At 43.1% G+C, this 19,556-nt stretch overlaps 1 protein-coding gene across 1 annotated transcript; it reads left to right on the top strand.

The window, feature by feature from the left end:
* The first annotated feature begins 4,768 nt into the window (after nucleotides 1-4,768).
* COMMD4 (COMM domain containing 4) lies at nucleotides 4,769-17,722 on the top strand. The gene is made up of 8 exons (XM_063445874.1): nucleotides 4,769-4,801; nucleotides 6,057-6,128; nucleotides 6,475-6,540; nucleotides 7,014-7,053; nucleotides 8,042-8,161; nucleotides 8,424-8,504; nucleotides 9,150-9,320; nucleotides 17,181-17,722. Exons 1-8 carry the CDS (start codon nucleotides 4,799-4,801, stop codon nucleotides 17,219-17,221), a joined length of 594 nt encoding a protein of 197 aa, XP_063301944.1. The 5' UTR covers nucleotides 4,769-4,798; the 3' UTR covers nucleotides 17,222-17,722.
* The last annotated feature ends 1,834 nt before the right edge of the window (nucleotides 17,723-19,556 follow it).

Here is a 19,556-nt window from a genome sequence, read left to right as displayed (position 1 = left end):
CTCTCGCCTGGTGCTCCTCCTACCTCTCCCAGTGTTTCTTTCTCTGGCTCTGCTTCCTCTCCCCAACTCCTCTCTGTTGGTGTCCCCCAAGGTTCAGTCCTTGGTCCCCTACTGTTCTCCATCTATACTGCCTCCCTTGGTAAACTCATTAGCTCCTTTGGCTTCCAATATCATTTCTATGCATATGACACGCAAATCTACCTATCCTCTCCTGATCTCTCCCCGTCCCTCTTGACTAGTGTCTCTGACTGCCTCTCTGCTGTTTCTAACTGGATGGCTGCCCACTTCCTTAAACTAAACTTGTCCAAAACTGAAATTCTGTTTTTTCCTCCCTCAAGTGTTGTTACTGCTGTGTCTGTCTCCCTCCAAGTCAACGGTGCTACCATCAGCTCCACCACGCAGGCTCGCTGCCTAGGTGTTCTCTTTGACTACGACCTCTCCTTCAAGCCTCATGTTCAATCTATCGCCAAATCCTGTCATTTCCATCTCAAAAACATTGCGCGCCTCCGCCCCTACTTAACGCCAGATGCGACTAAGGTGTTGGTCCATTCCACTGTCCTTTCTCACCTTGACTACTGTAATCCGCTTCTCAGTGGTCTTACGTGCTCCCAACTTGCGCCGTTACAGTCCATAATGAATGCGGCGGCGAGGCTCATCTTCCTGTCCGCCCGCACCTCCCATGCCTCACCCTTCTGTCAGTCCCTACATTGGCTTCCTATAAAATATAGAGTTCAACTTAAAATTCTGGTTCTTGCTTTCAAATCTCTACATAATGCTGCTCCCACCTATCTATCCTCCCTTATACAGAAGTATGTCCCGTCTAGGCCCTTACGATCTGCTGAAGACTTACGTCTATCTTCTGTCCGTACTCCCACCTCTGATGCTCGCCTTCAAGATTTCTCGAGGGCTGCACCGTTCCTGTGGAACTCACTTCCCTCCTCCGTTAGATGCTCACCCAGTCTCCACTCCTTCAAAAAAAATTGTTAAAAACCCACTTCTTCATAAAGCGTATCAATTAAACTGTTAATAGCTCCCAACTGATTCCTCTTCTGCAACTGTCACTAGTCTAATACTATCCTTACCCTTTTGTGTCATTTTACCCCACTCCCTCTAGCATGTAAGCTCATTGAGCAGGGCCCTCAACCCCTCTGTTCCTGTGTGTCCAACTTGTCTGGTTACAACTACATGTCTGTTCGTCCACCCATTGTAAAGCACTGCGGAATTTGACGGCGCTCTATAAATATTATAATAATAATAATAATAATGATAGGGGCTGTAAAGGGATCCAAACGTCTCTCCAGACACCAGCCATGCAGATATGATCGTCTGGTGCCAGGCACCTAAGAGTCCCAGAGCAACTCTCTAGCTGTTGTCGATAGGCCTGACATAACCCAGGAATGCCGGAAACGGTCGAGGCCACCAGTGACAGATGACCCTCCAATACCAACAGATGTGGATTCCCTGCTGGGTCATGTAGGAGGAACTAGGAGACAAGGAGAAGTAGCAGGTCTTCGTATGATAAATCCAGCAGTAGAGGGAACCACGGCTGACTCCTCCAAAGTGGTGCGATCAGGAGAAGCGACACCTTCAGAAGCTTGATCCGATGCGATGCCCAGAGAATCATGGAGAAGGGATGAAATGCATACACCCACGAGGGAGGACATTCCTGAAGGAATGCGTCCACCGCTTTGCTTAGGGGATCCGGGAGCCAACTGAAGAATCGGGAGTACCAGTCTCCCTCGCAGAGCAGGTCTTTTAGGAGGTGGATGCCCTCTATCTTGAAGTGTCAGTAGACGACATATGCGTTGAGGGCATGCAGGTTGATCACATAAATCTCCTGTTTTCTTCCTTACTAGGAAAATGTTGCTCAGGAGGCGAGGGGGGCCTGTCGCCCTTTCCACAGCGCCCTTGTCCAGCAGTGATAGTATTTCTAAGTGGACCATGTCGGAAGCCTCCTTGTCCATACGTATTGGCCGCGGGGTGGAGGCTTGTGTCGGCTGTTTGAAAAAGTCGATCTGAAAACCAGCCACGTCTGTAGGACCTACGGATTCCTCGTGATGGCTTTCCACTGAGGAAAAAAGTGAGACAGCCTGCCTGCAGTGGGTAAGTTTGGTATATACGGGATGACTCTTACCTGATGCGTATCTACCTCAATTGGAGGTAGTGCCTTGGCTTCTGGAGGACCCTCGAGGAAACAGCGAGTGATACTGGTATCGGGAGGAGGAGGATGAGAAGGACTGCGAGATGCGAGGCCTTGTGCACTTGAAGGAAGCTCTGCTGGTGGCACGGCCCCTCTGCTGACCAGCCCCTGAGGAAATACGGTCTCCTGACCGGAAGACCCTCTTGAGAGACAGTTGAGCCTTGCTTAGGGACGTGTAAATGAACACATGGCGGTTCAGCTCCTTTATGAAGGCGTCACCAAAGAGGAGGCCATGGGCATCTGGGCCCAATTTCTTGGAGGCTAAGTCAGTAGCTATACCGCGAGTAGGGGCATGTCTAGTAAACAGTGAGCACCGTGTGGCTTATAATTTATTTTTATTTTTTTTAAATAGGGTTCCCCCTCCCGAGCCCCCACCGGTTTTAAACTAAAGGGGGGACCTATTGGCCCCCACCCCTGAGCGGCAGGTGGGGCCCTAAAGTAAAATGATGGGGGGGGACCTATTGTCCTCCCCCCGGCCCCCAGCCCTGAGCGGTGTGTGGGGGCCCTAAATACTAATAAGGGGGGGACCTAATGTCCTCCCCCCTGGCCCCCACCCCTGAGCGGCGGGTGAGGGCCCTAAATTGGTATAAGGGGGGGGGGGGGACCTAATGTCCTTCCCCCTGGCCCCCACCCCTGAGCGGCGGGTGGGGGCCCTACATTGGAATAAGGGGGGGACCTAATGTCCTCCCCCTCTGGCCCCCACCCCTGAGCGGTGGGTGGGGGCCCTAAATACTAATAAGGGGGGACCTAAGGTCCTCCCCTCTGGCCCCCACCCCTGAGCGGTGGGTGGGGGCCCTAAATACTAATAAGGGGGGACACCTAATGTCCTCCCCCCGGCCCCCAACCCTGAGCGGCGGGTGGGGGCCCTAAATACCAATAGTGGGGGACCTATTGTCCTCCTCCCGCCCCCACCCCTGAGCGGCGGGTGGGGGCCCTAAAAAGATGTGTCCCCCAGATGACTAGGGGTCTCGAAACCCCTAGTCAACCCCCCCCCCCCTCAAAAAAAAAAGTATCCCCCTACCTACCCCCCTCACCCTAAATATAATGAGGGGGGGGACCTTTAACTAAGAACCTGTAAAGAAAAAAAAAAAACTTACCATTCGATGTTTTCTTTATTCTAAAATCTTCTTTTTTCAGCCCCAAAAAAGGCCAAATAAAAAAACCATAATAACCGACGCAATAAAAAAAGAAAAAAAGAAAAACGAGCGCTAAATTAATAATCCATCTTCACCCATGGAGGGCTTCGCGCAGACTGAGCTCTGCAGGGCGGGGGAAGGCTTATAAAGCCTTGCCCCGCCCTGCAATTAGGCTCAGAGCACTCTGATTGGTGGGTTTAAGCCGTCCAATCAGAGTGCTCTGACAGGTAAATGAAGAGACTGACAGGTAAGTCTCTACATTTACCTGTCACAGCACTCTGATTGGTTGGTTTGAAATCCACCAATCAGAGTGCTCTGTGTCATTTTACACAGCGTGGGAAAGTTATTTGGAATTTTCCCACGCTGTGTAATTTGACTCATAACTCTCTGATTGGTTACTTAATCCACCAATCAGAGTGTTATGAGTCAAACTACACAGCGTGGGAAAATTCCAAAGAACTTTCCCACGCTGTGTAATTTGACTCATAACACTCTGATTGGTGCATTCCCTATAAAAACCCTTCTCATACAGCATATTGGTATCATATTCCACTGTTTCCTTGCAGTCAAACAACCTAAACAATTCACACATCTTCCACACTTTTCCAGTTTTTACCTATCCCATAATGAACCCAATTCTTCGTCCCCCTGTTCAGATCAAGCTATCATCCAGGTATTTCAATTTTCAATCCCAACCCCCATCACATCATCCCTTCACATACAGACATGGCCATACCTCCCAAGTGTCCCTGTTTAGGATGGCCAGTCCCTATTTTGGACCCAGTCCCTCTTTTCTATCTTACTTTTCCTATTTTCTAGGAGCCCAATACTGTTTGTGTGTTTGAGTGTATAACAGAGTTTGACATCAATAATACTCACAGTAATGTGTCTTTAAACTATAATAAATCTGTTTATAAATCAACCAGTGTAAATAAGATACATTGTTCTTGTGCTAAATTACATATTAGTTGCATAAATTGTTATTAGTAAGTCATATAAAATTTCTGAAAGCAGCCCTGCCCCTGGCCACACCACCACTCACACACCTAAAATAAATGTGTCCCTCTTTGTCCACTTAAAATATTGGGAAGTATGCGGAAGTTTAACTGCCAGCCCCAACCCCATCCTCTATTTACAGTAAGTCAATGCTCAGCACTGCCATTAGGCGACATTATTCCAAAACTGAGCATGCTTCTATCTTGGCTTCCAAACAGCAATGGAGTTCACAGCTCTCCATTTAATGAATGAGCTGCTATTATTAGAAAAATCGCATATAAATCGTTTCCAGCCAATAACTGGAGAGAACTGTCCAAAACTCAGAAATGTAACAGTCAAAGGACTAATTCTGTAAAACTATTAGCAGGTTGTTGGTGTTCGGTTGTCGATAAAGTTGGTTGAGAACACATCCTACAATGTGTCACATGAGGCTCAGCTGACAGGAAGAGTTGCAGTTGCTGGCAACATGGTGAGAATGTCTGCATGAAAACTGATCCAAAGGGTTCCATTTATATAAACACAGAATATTCATAATAATAGTATGATCTAGTGCGCGGAAAACACGTACATAATGAGAATGGGAAGGTTTATTTAAACACTTTTCTCAACATTCACAATGGGTGTGATGATCTGTGCTGAATGGGGGGCTGCTCATTGTTTGTATGGGATTGTGATGGTGTGTTTGCATGGAGAGAGATTAATTTACCATAACTTATACAGTGGGTATGTGAAGGATTTGACAAATTTACACACCACAAGAAAAAAATGCGCGCACACTCACACAGACAGAGAATTACATATTTCATTTAATAATGGCAGAATGGGATGCAGTGTACGTAGATGTCAGCAGTCATGCTTAGTGTATACAGCTGTTCTAAGCTTTGGACATTCACACGGCTCTGAAATAATGATATGTTGATTATGTTGATGTTGTGATGTTGAGAAATAGAGGGTTATGGTTGTAGATGAAATGAGTGAGATGTTCTGTTGATGGTGTTCCACCTGCAGTATTTTTTTGGACCTTTTTGAAACTCTGAGATTATCATTCCAAGACCAATAAAATTAGTGTCTTTTATGCTTGAGCATAACATCAATGCTAGGACATTCTCAAGAAGCAGCGAAAGCCAAGTGTATCTCAAATTATTTTTTTAATATTTTACTGTATTGTGCATGTAAAAAAAAAAGGTGTTGGGTTAATGAATACCTCTCACAGCATCTCTTTTAAGATATATGAGCCTCATATTTTACAGAAGCAGTGAGTTAACAACATGGTTTTTCACTTAACTGGAAACTGTGTGCAACTGACAATGGGAATTGCATATCTTTAGCTGATTTGGAAAAATTATTCAACTATCTTTGCAGCTTGGATATTTTTGTCTACCAATTGCAATCCTGTGAGTACATTGCAGGGGTTTCCAAAAGTTAGATCTCCAAACTACAGCTCCCATGATGCTTTGTATGTCTTTAGAATACTTTAGAATGACAATGCATCATGGGAGTTGTAGTTTTATAACATCTGAGATCTGCCTTTTTGGTACCCCTGGTATATTGTATACGGTAATCATGTGCCTTTTCTCCATAACAAATAAACCCCTGGGACACGCTATATTCATAATTGAAACGTTCCATGTCTTTAATTTGTTTATTTCTCTGACCCCTTAACCAACCATAGTTGTACTGCGTATGGTACCATTGTTAATAGTCATCCAACTCTTATTTTACAGAGGTTCCGATTTTGTGGTGATCTGGACTGCCCTGACTGGGTCCTGGCAGAAATTAGTACCCTTGCTCGAATAGTGAGTAAACCCTAATCTCATTCTCCTAGGTGGAGATTTGTCAACTTTGTGCAACCAGCACAAATATAATGATATAATAACGTGTGCATTTCATCTTAATGGGACACTCTAGGCACTGTAACCAATTCAATTAGATAATGTAGTTATGGTGCATAGTGTCCATTTTAATACTTAACAAAAAAATAAAAAAAAATATTTAGTCAGTTGTCTTTTTTTCCCCCCTGCTACTACTTTATTTATCAGCAGTCTCAGGTCTTTTCAGTTTTTTTTCAGTTGTATGCTTTTTGTTGTATTATTCATAACTCCCAAGCATTTCAATTTATTTATGCACTGCCTTTGTCCACAGTCCTCTGTTAAGTTGAAGCTGATTTGTGCCCAGGTATTCAAAGAACAACTTGGAGAGAAAATTGATGTAAGTATTACCTTTGTGCTGAATTTATCCAACATGTAATTTTGAATTTTATATGGAAGTAACACCCTTGTTAAACTTGTTACATGTGAAGTGAGTTCTCAAGTATCAGACTTTATTTGGGACTGTAATTTTGGAAAAAATGCTCTAGAACAGGGGTAAGACCTTTTTCGGCACTCCAAATGTTGTGGACTACATCTTCCATTATGCTCTTGTTGTCACAATGCTGGCAAAGCATCAGGGAATCGTCCAATACATCAGGAGTGCTGAAGGTTGCCATACTATGCTCAGAAGAGAACATTAACCTTTTAATTGTGGCTTCTCACTTATTCACCAACTATTCTTCCATTGTACTTTACACTGTTATCCCTACTTCTAGATCATAACTCTTGTGGCTCAATTGTTCATAAACTAAACACTATTTTATATGTTGATTGTGTGACTGATACCAATTAATTTTTTTCCCCAACTCGCAGTATGAAAAAATCTTGAAGCTGACATCAGATGCACGGTTTGGTGAGGTTCAGCCATTTATCACCTGTTTTCTCTTCAGTGTGAACTGTGATTGTTTTTGTAATTTATAGACATCCAAAACATGTATCAAGGATCCTTCCCTCACTTCCAAATATAACCTCTGTCGCTGCCACTTGAACGCTACCTTCATAGCATCTTAAATGCTAAGCTTACTCAGTTTTTAATGTGGCATCTGCATTCTACGTGATCAACTTGGGCTGAACACTCTTCTTGGAGACTTTTGTCTCTGCCAGAAGCTAAACATAGTCTGGTTCACTGAACAGTGCTATGTGCAAACTGGTGAACAGTACGGTTGCTATCTTTTTTGAAGACCTGTCCCCCTTATCCTAAGTGATGAGTGTAACTGCTTTTGGAGATTAACTGTTTTATGCAAGGAATTATTTAAAGGGAACTCTTTATTTATTTATTGTATTTTTTTTTTTAAATGTGTAGCACTGCCCCAGGAAGAACCTGAGGAGTGGACAGTGGAGTTGTCCCTAGGCTGTAATGTAGACCGTGTTTACAGCAAAAAGCCTCAAGGAAATGATTCTACTCACCAGAACAAATATATTAAGCTGTAGTTGTTCTGGTGATTATATAGTGTCCCTTTAAAATAATCCCCGCCCCCCTTCCCTCCCAACCTAAATCTAAATAAAACTACTCAACCATTTAACAACATGCTTTGGATTGGAGATTTGCATTTCATTGGATTGGACACTGACCAAAAATAACAAGGTGCTGGGCAGGGGATGGATCTTTATTTGCTGGAGAAGCCAGTTTTCTGTATCTAATCAAAGGTAAGTTTGCATGGCTTCATTTTTGTGGAAATGCATTTATGTGCAACAATTAATTATATGTATTTTTGGACAAAATTTTATTTTTATATTCTTTATTTTAATATTGCAGTGACCCCCTCCACATTTCCTCTTCAGAATTCTGCTTATCTATTTATGTAACACTCATTTTTTTCTTTTTTCTTTTATGTCTGCAGAATCTGGTGACATTAAAGCCACAGTCTCAGTCCTATCCTTTATTCTGTCAAGCGCAGCCAAACATAATGTGAGCAGTGACAACTTATCCAGTGAGCTTCAGCAACTAGGTCTGCCCAAAGGTGAGAGAACTGCAGTATATCATCCTGAACCACCCAAAGTAGAAAGAATAAGACTGACTTTTTAAAACACATTTTTCAATAGGTCTTTATCTTTCTACAATGCACAACGTGTATCATAATACATTTCTATTGTAATGCAGTGAATTTATAACCTAGATTAGTGCTCGAACTTCTTCGGAATGTGCGGAGAATAAATGTGAATCTGTTAAAAATAAACATAGACACACAACTCATAGTTTTGAATTTAATTTATTAATTCTAGAACATGCAGCATCCCTGTGTCGATCGTATGAAGAGAAGCAAAGTGCTCTGCAAGAGACATTGAGGGAGAGCAGTCTACGCTGTGAGTATTGACCTGTTTGGACCTTCACAAGGAGACAAAAACGTTAAATATTCATCTTAATTTGTATAAATGTCTAAAAAAAAACATGTGCATGTTTTAACACAGGCCTGAGTAACTTCATTTTCTTTAGAAAACACTGGCGGTTTATATCTTCGTGTCATGGTTTTAGATTCATGCCTTTCATTTAATATGTCAACTGTTTTAATATACTGCTAACACCATAACCATAATATATCGTTTTATAAATGCCTATTTACAAGCTTTCACCGTGACCATTTCCTTGGGAAGTCCACTGATTACAACTGCTTATAAGTATGTATGTATGTGTGTGTGTATGTGTATATATATATATATATGTATATGTGTGTATATATATATATATATATATATGTGTATATATATATATATGTGTGTGTATATGTATGTATGTATATATATATATATATATATATATATATATATATATAAAAAAATCAAAAGAAATGAGAGCACTCACTGGTTTTTGAAAAGCTGTGTATTCAGATGCTAGGCAAACAAATCAACGTTTCGACCGTCTATTTATTTTATATATATATTTTTTTTTTTTTAAAACTCCAAAGAGAATTAGTTAGCAATGTTTGTTTAATGTTGTCTTTGTCCTTTCAGTGACACGCATGTCTTCATTGAGCTGGCGGGTTGACCAGACACTTAGTTCCAGTATCCTACAGAATGTGAATGAGCCCCTTGTGCACCTTAACCTGTCATTGGCAGATGCTGACCTTCCCAGACCTGTCACTGTGACATTGTCTGCCACCAAACTGCGAGTTCTGTTGACTGGTGAGATTTACTGTGATAATACTGGGCAAGATACTAGTATAAGACTTCAGTAAAATGTATATCTCCCTTGTGTCATACAGTCATCAATTAATAATTTTTATTTATTTTTTATAACTTTAATTTTTTCTGTCATATGGTGGCAGTCACATATGGGTTTTGCTCCTCCCTGTGGACAAGACTTTTAACAAGCTTATTAAAAAAGGATCCTCCCCCTTTGGGTATAAAGGCTCAGACCGCAAAACCTACCCCAGTCTTCTTTCTTGTCCCGATAGGGATGGACAGGACTTCGTCGTTTGGTGAGACACACAGGTTGCTGTCTGGGGGATCCGGTCCGAGAGCTGCCCGGGTGGTAAGCTGAGTGGCCCATGCTCCGTTTTCTCAATAGTTACGGAGCATACTGAGGTCTGTTATTTATGCCGAGAAAGTTTCCGGCAAATACTTCCGGGAGGCGGAGCTCGATCTGAGCAAGCGCACAGCGGTGGAACGCACGCCCGGGTGGTGTTTGCGTTCCACCTAAGCTTCCGGGTGCGCAAAGACACATGCGCAAACGGAAGCTTAAAGAGATTGCAAAAAAAAAAAAAAACGCGAAAATTTGAATTTAAAAGCTGTGCTAGTACCCACTGACAGCATGATGCAGATCAGAAGAGGTACGCCGTGTCACCTGCCCCCCCACACGGCTCAGAGGTATTTTGAGGTAAGATTTACAGAAAATAGATCTTTACTTTGAAATACTTGCTGAAGGAGAAAATACTTTCTAAGGAGTATCCGTTTAATTTTTACAGATATGTCTAGTCCACCTGAGATGGATAAAGAGAAACTAACTCCCACGCCTAGAAAGGCTACGGTGAAGTCCAAACATATTGTTTGCAGCGAATGTGCAACTCCCCTCCCAGACGGGTCTAGGAAGAAAATATGCAGTCTGTGTACTGCAAACTCGTTGGAAAGAGAGAAGCAAAAGGATATGCAATCTTTCCTATCCTGGTTCCAGGAGAGTTTGTCCCAGACCTTGGACACGATTAAGGATTCTATGAGGGTAGAAGCCCCCAGTCAACGAAAGATCAATAAAAGAAAAAGAGATTCCTCATCTGGATCATCTTCAGGGGAATGTTCTTCTTCTGTCGAATCAGAGGATTCAGGTTCCTCATCCAGTGAACCAGTGGGTTTTCCATCAGAGGCGATCCGTAAATTTGTTAAAGAAGTGAATCTGACCATCCTACCTCAGGGAGCAGAAAATCCTAAGAGAGGTTTTTTTGTACAACAGAGCCTAGTTGATTCTATTTTTAGGGAATGGAAAAACCCGGAAAAACGTGCCTTTATTTCCAGACACTTCAAGGACATCTTTAAGCTGGCTAGCGACGTTATGTGGGAAGATCTCCCAAAAGTTGATGTTCAGGTGGCACAGATTGCCAAGAGAACCATGATCCCTATTGGAGAAACTGCAGCATTAAAAAATCCCATGGATAAGAGAGCCGAAACCTCGTGTAGGCGAGCTTATCAGACAGCCGGTTTCCAATGTAAAGCCCTTCTGGCAGGGGCAGCAGCAGCCAGAGCGAATGAAGTTTGGCTAAATCTAGTCAAAGAAAATTTTTCATCTGGCCAGGTTGTTGATCTTAGTCACATGTTTCAGAACATGCATTTAGCGAATGAATTCCTTTTGGATATGTCAGTAGAAGTGATGAAATTGGCCTCCAGGATCATGGGTTTGACTTCGGTGGCAAGACGTGCCCTATGGTTGAGGTCTTGGTCGGCAGATACGGCGTCCAAGGCAGTCCTTTGTGAACTTCCTCTGGAAAAAGCTAAATTGTTCGGCGCTCCCTTAGAGGAAATCATACGTCAGATGTCTGAAACCAAGAAGGCACTTCCTCAGGATCGAAAATTTTCCTGGAGAGCAGGCTACAGGAATTATCAATCCAAGGGTAGACGACCCTTTCAGGAAAGACCACACTATTTTCAAAGAAAGGAAAAGAACCGAAAATTTGAACAGAGTAACGAAGTCAAGAGAAGCTTCAGAGACAAAGGGAAGCGTTTTTGACGCCAGAGGTGTAGGAGGACGACTCCAATATTTTTTACCGACATGGGAACAGACCACAAAGGATCCTTGGGTTCTAAAGATTATCCGAAAGGGACACAGGATTGTTTTTCTGGAAAAGCCAAGATCAAGGTTTCTACTATCATCCTACCAGTCCAGAAAGAAATCTCGAGCTCTAGATTGTCAGACCAGGCTGCTTCTTCACAAAAGGGTAATAGAAAGAGTGCCACAGAAACAGGAATTTCGAGGGGTCTATTCAAGACTGTTTCTCGTTCCAAAACCGGACCACTCATTTCGGCCCATTCTGGATCTGAAGAGGATAAATCAGTTTATCCCTTATCACAGATTCCGTATGGAATCAATCGCATCAATTTTTCCCCTATTACAAAACGGAGACGTTATGGTAAAAATCGACTTAAAGGATGCCTATCTACATGTTCCGATAGCCACTACTTCAAGGAAATATCTAAGATTTGCAATAAGAAGAAGAAGTCACACCGTTCATTTCCAGTTCAGGGCTCTACCTTTTGGTCTGTCCTCCGCTCCAAGGATCTTTACCAAAATCCTGTCTCCTCTAACTGCTAATTTAAGGGAAAAGGGTGTTTCAATTGTCCCATATTTAGGCGACTGGCTTCTGGTGGCACATACCGAAGGTCAACTGCACGAGGATCTGCGGATCACTATAAAGTTTCTTCAGGACCATGGTTTGATTTTGAATCTAAAAAAATCAGTTTGCATTCCAACAAGAGTAATAGAGTTTCTCGGGTTCAAGATCGATTCAACCACCATGTCAATTTTTCTGCCCAGACGGAAGAGAATAAAGATCCGAAGATCGATTTCCAACCTCCAGAGAATGAAAAGTTGTTCATTCAGAGAGGCCATGAGTGTGTTAGGGCTTCTTACGGCCACTTTTCCCGCAGTCAAATGGGCAAGATCAAAGGTCAGACCTTTACAGTGGAACATCCTGACGTCTTGGTCAAAGAAGGAGGAAGATCTAGACGAAAGATTCCTACTGTCCCCTCAGGTGAAAACACAGCTAGATTGGTGGATAACCTCAGAGTGCCTGTTAAAAGGCTTGTCCTTTCTACCAGGGGTCTGGCTGATAGTCACCACAGACGCTTCAAACTCAGGTTGGGGAGCCCACTTGGGCTCCACCATGTTCCAACGAAAATGGTCTTCCAAAGAAGCAGAGGAATCCACAAATTTCAAAGAATTGTTGGCGGTTCTTTATGCTCTTCATCACCTCAGACCTTGGTTACTTCAAAGAGCGGTCAAGATACAGTCAGACAATCGTACGGTAGTCTCTTATATCAATCGACAGGGAGGAACCAGAGCGAGAAGGCTTTACAGTCTTTGTACAGCCGTTATGGAATGGGCGCAGAGAAATCTGGAAGACATTGCGGCAGTCTACATAAGAGGCAGCGACAATGTTATAGCCGACGATTTGAGCAGGGGAAAGTGGGACCAAAAGGAATGGTCTCTAAACCCGGACGTATTCAGAATCCTAACTGGGAAATTCGACGTACCAGAAGTAGATTTGATGGCAAGAAGATCAAACAAGAAGGTTTACCACTTCGCCTCCCTATTCAGAACGGATCAACCCAGTTGGATAGACGCTCTGTCAATAAGGTGGGATTTTCAGCTGGCTTACGTCTTCCCACCTCTGCCCCTGATCCCAAAGGTTCTCCTCAAGATACGAACGGACAGGGCAAGGATATTGGCAATAATCCCTTATTGGCCAAACAGAGTCTGGTTTGCCGCCCTAAAAGAGATGACCATCAGCTATTGGGAACTTCCCATGTCAGCTCATCTCATTGTGAACAGGAACCTACCCTTGAAAGTACTAGAGATGTTCAGATTGACGGCTTGGCTACTGCAAGGCTGATCCTTAGAAACAAGGGATTGCAGGATGAGAGAATAGCTGTCTTACTCCGCGCCACTAGAGTATCGACTTCTAGGATATACTTTAGAATTTGGTCCAAGTTTCTGCACTGGTGTAGGGATCACCGGTTCCCAATCTTACAACCATCAATTGATAACATTCTTCAGTTTTTGCAAGAGGGCTTTGACGCTGGCCTGGGAGTCTCAACTCTCAAGGTCCAAATATCAGCTTTGAATTTTTTTCTTCTAAAGGATCTGGCAGCAAATGTTTTTGTCAGAAGGTTTTTTAGGTCTATCAGCCTCAGGAGGCCTCCTAAACGATCAGTGTTTCCATCATGGGACTTGGCCCTAGTCCTCCAAGCCCTTACTGCTACCCCGTTTGAACCTTTGGAGGAAGTTCCTTTAAAGATTTTATCTCTAAAGGTTTTGTTTTTGGTGGCCATCACCTCAGCCAAAAGAGTGGGAGAACTTCACGCCCTATCCTCCTCAGACGAATTCACTATTTTCCATGAGGACAAGGTGGTTCTTTACCCGAGACCATCTTTTCTTCCTAAGGTTTTATCTTCAAAGAATGTGAATCAACCTATTATTTTACCTTCTTTTTTTAGTGCGCCCTCATCCCTTCAAGAACACAGATGGCAAAAGTTGGACGTAAGAAGAGCGTTACGTATATATTTAAACAGAACAAAGGAATTCAGAGTGTCGGATCACCTGTTTGTTAATTTTCAGGGTCACTTAAAGGGTAAGGTATCTTCCCGTGGTACTTTATCTCGTTGGCTTATTCAGGCTATCGATTTGGCATATTCTTCCTCAGGTCTTCAGTCGCCTGTTGCAATCAAGGCCCATTCTACTCGAGCTATGGCTACCTCATGGGCAGAAAGAGCACTTGCATCTCCAGAAATCATTTGCAAGGCAGCATGCTGGTCATCTTACAACACCTTTATCAAGCACTACCGGTTAGACATTTTCTCTGCCTCTGAAGCTGCCTTTGGGCGTAAGGTGTTACAAGCCGTCGTGGCATAGGTCCCGCCCAGAGGGATTCTTGCTATATCCCATATGTGACTGCCACCATATGACAGAAAAAACAGAAATTTTTACTTACCGTAAATTCTTTTTTTCTTAATATGGTGGCAGTATTATAACCCTCCCTCTTTATTAAAGTAATTTTGCATTGGATATTGGATTTGTCTGGTTTCTTTACTTGTCACGTACTGGGGTAGGTTTTGCGGTCTGAGCCTTTATACCCAAAGGGGGAGGATCCTTTTTTAATAAGCTTGTTAAAAGTCTTGTCCACAGGGAGGAGCAAAACCCATATGTGACTGCCACCATATTAAGAAAAAAAGAATTTACGGTAAGTAAAAATTTCTGTTTTTTTCTTATTTTTTTTTTATCATGGGGGTGGGCTTAGCATCTACTGCTGCTGGGAAGGTTAGGATGTCCATTTTCTAATGAATCTCTCTTTCGTTGTATGGAATTTATTTGTTGGTTCCAAATTTGCAAAGTTCAAATGTAGGCAGAAACTGAGTGGTGTTAAATTTTAAATTCCTAAACTGCTTAAAATTTGCTCAATTCAGTTCTTTCTAACTTTAAAAAAAATATATACCGTATATACTCGAGTATAAGCCGAGTTTTTCAGCCCATTTTTTGGGCTGAAAAACCCCAACTCGGCTTATACTCGAGTCAAGGTCTGTATTATGGCAATTTGCATTGCCATAATACAGACCGGGGGAGAGGGGGGCTGGCAGAGCTGTACTTACCTGTTCTGCAGCTCCTGTCAGCTCTCTCCTCCTCCGCGCCGTCCGTTCAGCACCTCGGTCAGCTCCCAGTGTAAGTCTCGCGAGAGCCGCGGCTCTCGCGAGACTTACAGTGTGAGCTGATAGAAGGAGCTGCACGGACGGCGCAGAGGAGGAGAGAGCTGACAGGAGCTGCAGAACAGGTAAGTACAGCTCTGCCAGCCCCCCTCTCCCCCCCACTGAACTGCCACTGGACCACCAGGGAAGGAGCCCCCCTCCCTGCCATGTATCAAGCAGGGAGGGGGGACGAAAAAAAAATAAAATAAGAAATAATAATAAAAAATAATAATAATAAAAAAAAAAAAAATAATAATAATAAAAAAAATAATTTAAAAAAAGGGGGTATAAGGACCACTGTGGGAGGGGGGGGGGGGGTATAAGGACCACTATTGGAGGGAGGGGGTGGGATAAGGACCACTATGGGAGGGAGGGGGGGTATAAGGACCACTATGGGAGGGAGGGGGGGTATAAGGACCACTATGGGAGGGAGGGGGGGGATAAGGACCACTATTGGAGGGAGGGGGTGGGATAAGGACCACTATACCACTATGGAAGGGAGGGGGGGATAAGGACCACTATCGGAGGCAGGGGGGTGGGATAAGGACCACTATGGGAGGGAGGGGGGGAGAAAAGGAACACTATGGGAGGGAGGGGGGGATAAGGACCACTATGGGAGGAAGGGAGGGGGGGATAAGGACCACTATGGGAGGGAGGGGGATAAGGACCACTATGGGAGGGAGGGGGATAAGGACCACTATGGGAGGGAGGGGGATAAGGACCACTATGGGAGGGAGGGGGGGGGGGGTAAGGACCACTAGGGGAGGGAGGGGGGGATAAGGACCACTAGGGGAGGGGAGGGGGAGATAAGGACCACTAGGGGAGGGGAGGGGGAAGTAAGGACCACTAGGGGAGGGGAGGGGGAAGTAAGGACCACTAGGGGAGGGGAGGGGGAAGTAAGGACCACTAGGGGAGGGGTGAGTCAGGACCACTGGGGGAGGGGGGTGAAGGAACACAGGGGTGGGGAGGTAAGCACCACTGAGGGAGGAGGAGGGGAGGTCAGGACATATGGGGGGGCAAATATCCTTGCACCGGCCCTGCACACACTGCATTCATACACTGCATTCATACACACACTGCATTCATACACACACACACTGCATTCATACACACACACACTGCATTCATACACACACACACTGCATTCATACACACACACACTGCATTCATACACACACACACTGCATTCATACACACACTGCACTCATACACACGCTACACTCATACACACACACGCTGCACTCATACAGACACTGCACTCATACACACACGCTGCACTCATACACACACACGCTGCACTCATACGCACACACTGCATTCATTATACACACACTGTAAATAAATATTCAATTAATATATTTTTTTTAGGATCTAATTTTATTTAGAAATTTACCAGTAGCTGCTGCATTTCCCACCCTAGTCTTATACTCGAGTCAATAAGTTTTCCCAGTTTTTTGGGGAAAAATTAGGGGCCTCGGCTTATATTCGGGTCGGCTTATACTCGAGTATATACGGTATATATATAATAAGGATAATAATAAAAGTAGTGTGTTTAGCCCTTATCAACAACCAAAGGCTCTTAACCTGACCTAAACACCCGATATTTAGAAGACCATAGAGTAGATTGTATTTGCTGTACTGGGAAAACACTCTTGGGTTACGTCACTATAAAATAGCCACACTTTGACCACAACAAAAGGCTTGAGTTGGAGAATATGGCCTAAAATCGGGAATATCTGACAATAGCCAGTTAAGTGGATAACACCAAATGTATCTTGATTAATGTTTTAAGAAAAATGTAAAATTAACCGTTAATATTAGTAACAGTAACATTAGTGTTATTAAAGAAACACTCCAAGCACCATAAACACAGTGCAATGTAGTACTTATGGTACCTGGAGATTCCTGGCACCCAGTGCTCCCTAGATAAAATTAAAATGTGGGTAAATAATTTGACTACTTTGGGGGAGGGGCTGGGCATTCCTGGCACCATAACTACTACAGTGTCTTGTCAGAGTGTTCCTTAAATACTGATTTGTACATAATGCAACAATACTAAACAGTCTTTGCTTAAATAAACTTTTTTTTCTTTGTTTGCAGAGCTGAAACAAGCCCTGGAAATGATGAATGCCTTGAACTGATCCAGAGGAATTTGCTCCCCGTTCTGTGCAAAATAATATTTGTAAAGCAATATCAGATTCTAATGACTCCAAGAGAGAGAGACTCAGGCTCATCAGAAAAAGCAAGAGACTCCTTTTCACAAAGCTCTTCCACGCAGTGCAGTATTCATGGTATGGAGCTGTACAACGCATTAACTCTTTGTACTGCTCACTGAATAGGTCCTTGTGGAGAATTGCGTGGCGTTACAAGTCAGTAGCTGCAGTCTTGTTTTCTTGGAAGATGATGTCCCACCAAGACTGTAATCCTTAGCTGAAGGATTGAACAAATCACATGGCTGCATTGCTCATCCAACACCGACCTAAGCTCCAGTGTCTTGTGTCTTCTTGGAAATTGCAAGAGTTGTTTCAGGCATATGAACATTCCTTCCATATATGTGTCATTGTATACATCTGGTATAAATTTCTATATATTATACCACTAGTGCAGGGATATTGGTATAGATTAACTTTATTCCTCAATGTTCATTCCATTAAGTAAAAAAAAAAATATATATATATATATATATATATATTTAATTTGATCACACAACCTGTTTTTTTATATATACATAACTATACATTTCTAATACTGACTTGCGATATGTCTTTGTGTAAATAAAAAACCTATTCGTAGATCCTTTGTTTGTGTGCCCTGATTGCAGTGATTATGTATCAGATGATCAGGTCTATAGGCAATTTAATTTGCATTAAAAGAGGACGTATAAGGTTTGTTTTCACAATGCTTATTGGTTCTCCGTCAGAATGTACAGGAGGCTTAGCTTTCCCTTTTAACACAAAATGTAAGATTAACTGCTGATTGAGTTAGCAAAGCACAAATGACCCACCATGGCAGTTTTGTCTTCAGGACATTTTTTTATTCACTGAATGGGAAATGGTGGAAGCTGGCAAACTAAGGCCTAGATGTACCGGTAATAAGCTTCCCAAATGATTCAATACTGTTAGAAAAAAAATCTGATGATTTTTATCTACGGAAGTCCCCATTAATGTCTATGGGGAATTTTTGTGAATAAATTATTTGGAAAGTTTTCCTAACAATATTGAATCATTTGGGAAGCTTTATTAAATGAAGGCCTAAATTGGTAAAAAAAAAAAAAATCTCAAACCTCAACTATTCTGGGCTAAAATGTTCACTTCCTTTGTCAATCTCCACAATCACTGGTTGCGTGAATAAACGGATTTGATGTGCTTGTTAATACAATGGAAAACAGAGTTGTGTCTAACGGATCCCCTATACTCCTGAGTATATCCGTTGTGATTCTCCAAATTTCCAAGTGGAGCAGTGATAAGAGCTCTTGGCTACCCAAACATCAGCCGAGACTGGAAGAAGGGTACAACAGGATCTGTTTATTGAAGGCCAGGTACACAGTATTTATGCACAGATCTCCACAGGGGTCCTCTATCCACAGTAATGTAAAACATAAGCTTGCCCCGGCGTCTCTGTGTCTGGGGGATAATCGGATCTCTCAGGCACAGGAAGCCGACACACAAAACCCCACAAAATACACAGAACACAGTAATGCATCCCTACATCCCTGGATAGCTCCTGGTCCGAGCTATGCTCCCTGCAAATTTTCGAGTGATCAGATGTACAGAGCCTGAGAAATCATTGTGTAAAGTCTGGGCTCGAGGCTCTGTACATACCCGAAAACAGTTCCACAAGCTCACTTGGTTTAGGCGGGAGAAAGGGTGCAAACACGTAGCGGCCAATCAGCATTCATGGAGGGGAGGTGTTTTGCCGGCCAATCGGGAGAAAGGGCGTGAAACCAATTTGAATGGTAGCTCTTCTCCCATTGGGCGGCACGGACTCTGCGGTTGTGAAGCCGTCGGCTAGGGCTCGCGCCTCTCCTTGGTGGATGTCTCCACGTGGGTAGCACCAGGGAGAGCGCTCTTTGGGGGGGGACAGTTCGTTACATTGTTATTTATGTTGGCAGTCGTTCATGCAGTACAAATATGTTATTATAGTAACATAAGTGACTTACCCATCAGAAAGGGAGACCCACACAAAATGCAGACTGAAGGGTACATCCAGCGTGTTTCACAATTCAGAACCTCATACTGTTTGGAATGATAATTGATAAGTTTTAGTATGGTTATGGAGTAATGAGCCTGTCATTATGTAAAAAAATTACTTTGAAACCTTTTACAGAGCTGTTCCTACACACTCCTTCACAATGCATTGTAATAAATGTATGATTCAATAACTTAATGAGGCTATCTTGAAGAAAAATGCAAACCTGGGTTTTGAATAAACGTAATGAGGCAAAATTAGTCGGTTGAGCAACGAACATCAGAATTA

Source organism: Pelobates fuscus, chromosome 3 (assembly GCF_036172605.1).
Source record: "Pelobates fuscus isolate aPelFus1 chromosome 3, aPelFus1.pri, whole genome shotgun sequence".
Lineage (NCBI taxonomy): Eukaryota > Metazoa > Chordata > Amphibia > Anura > Pelobatidae > Pelobates > Pelobates fuscus.
Note: the sequence above shows the minus strand (reverse complement) of the source record. Positions and strands in the feature narration are given on the sequence as shown.

What these genes read in the sequence shown, in the direction of transcription:
- COMMD4 (XM_063445874.1), top strand. An exon ending in GCAACTAGGTCTGCCCAAAG is followed by an intron (nt 8,162 to 8,423) that starts GTGAGAGAACTG and finishes TATTAATTCTAG; the next exon opens with AACATGCAGCATCCCTGTGT. An exon ending in GAGGGAGAGCAGTCTACGCT is followed by an intron (nt 8,505 to 9,149) that starts GTGAGTATTGAC and finishes TTGTCCTTTCAG; the next exon opens with TGACACGCATGTCTTCATTG.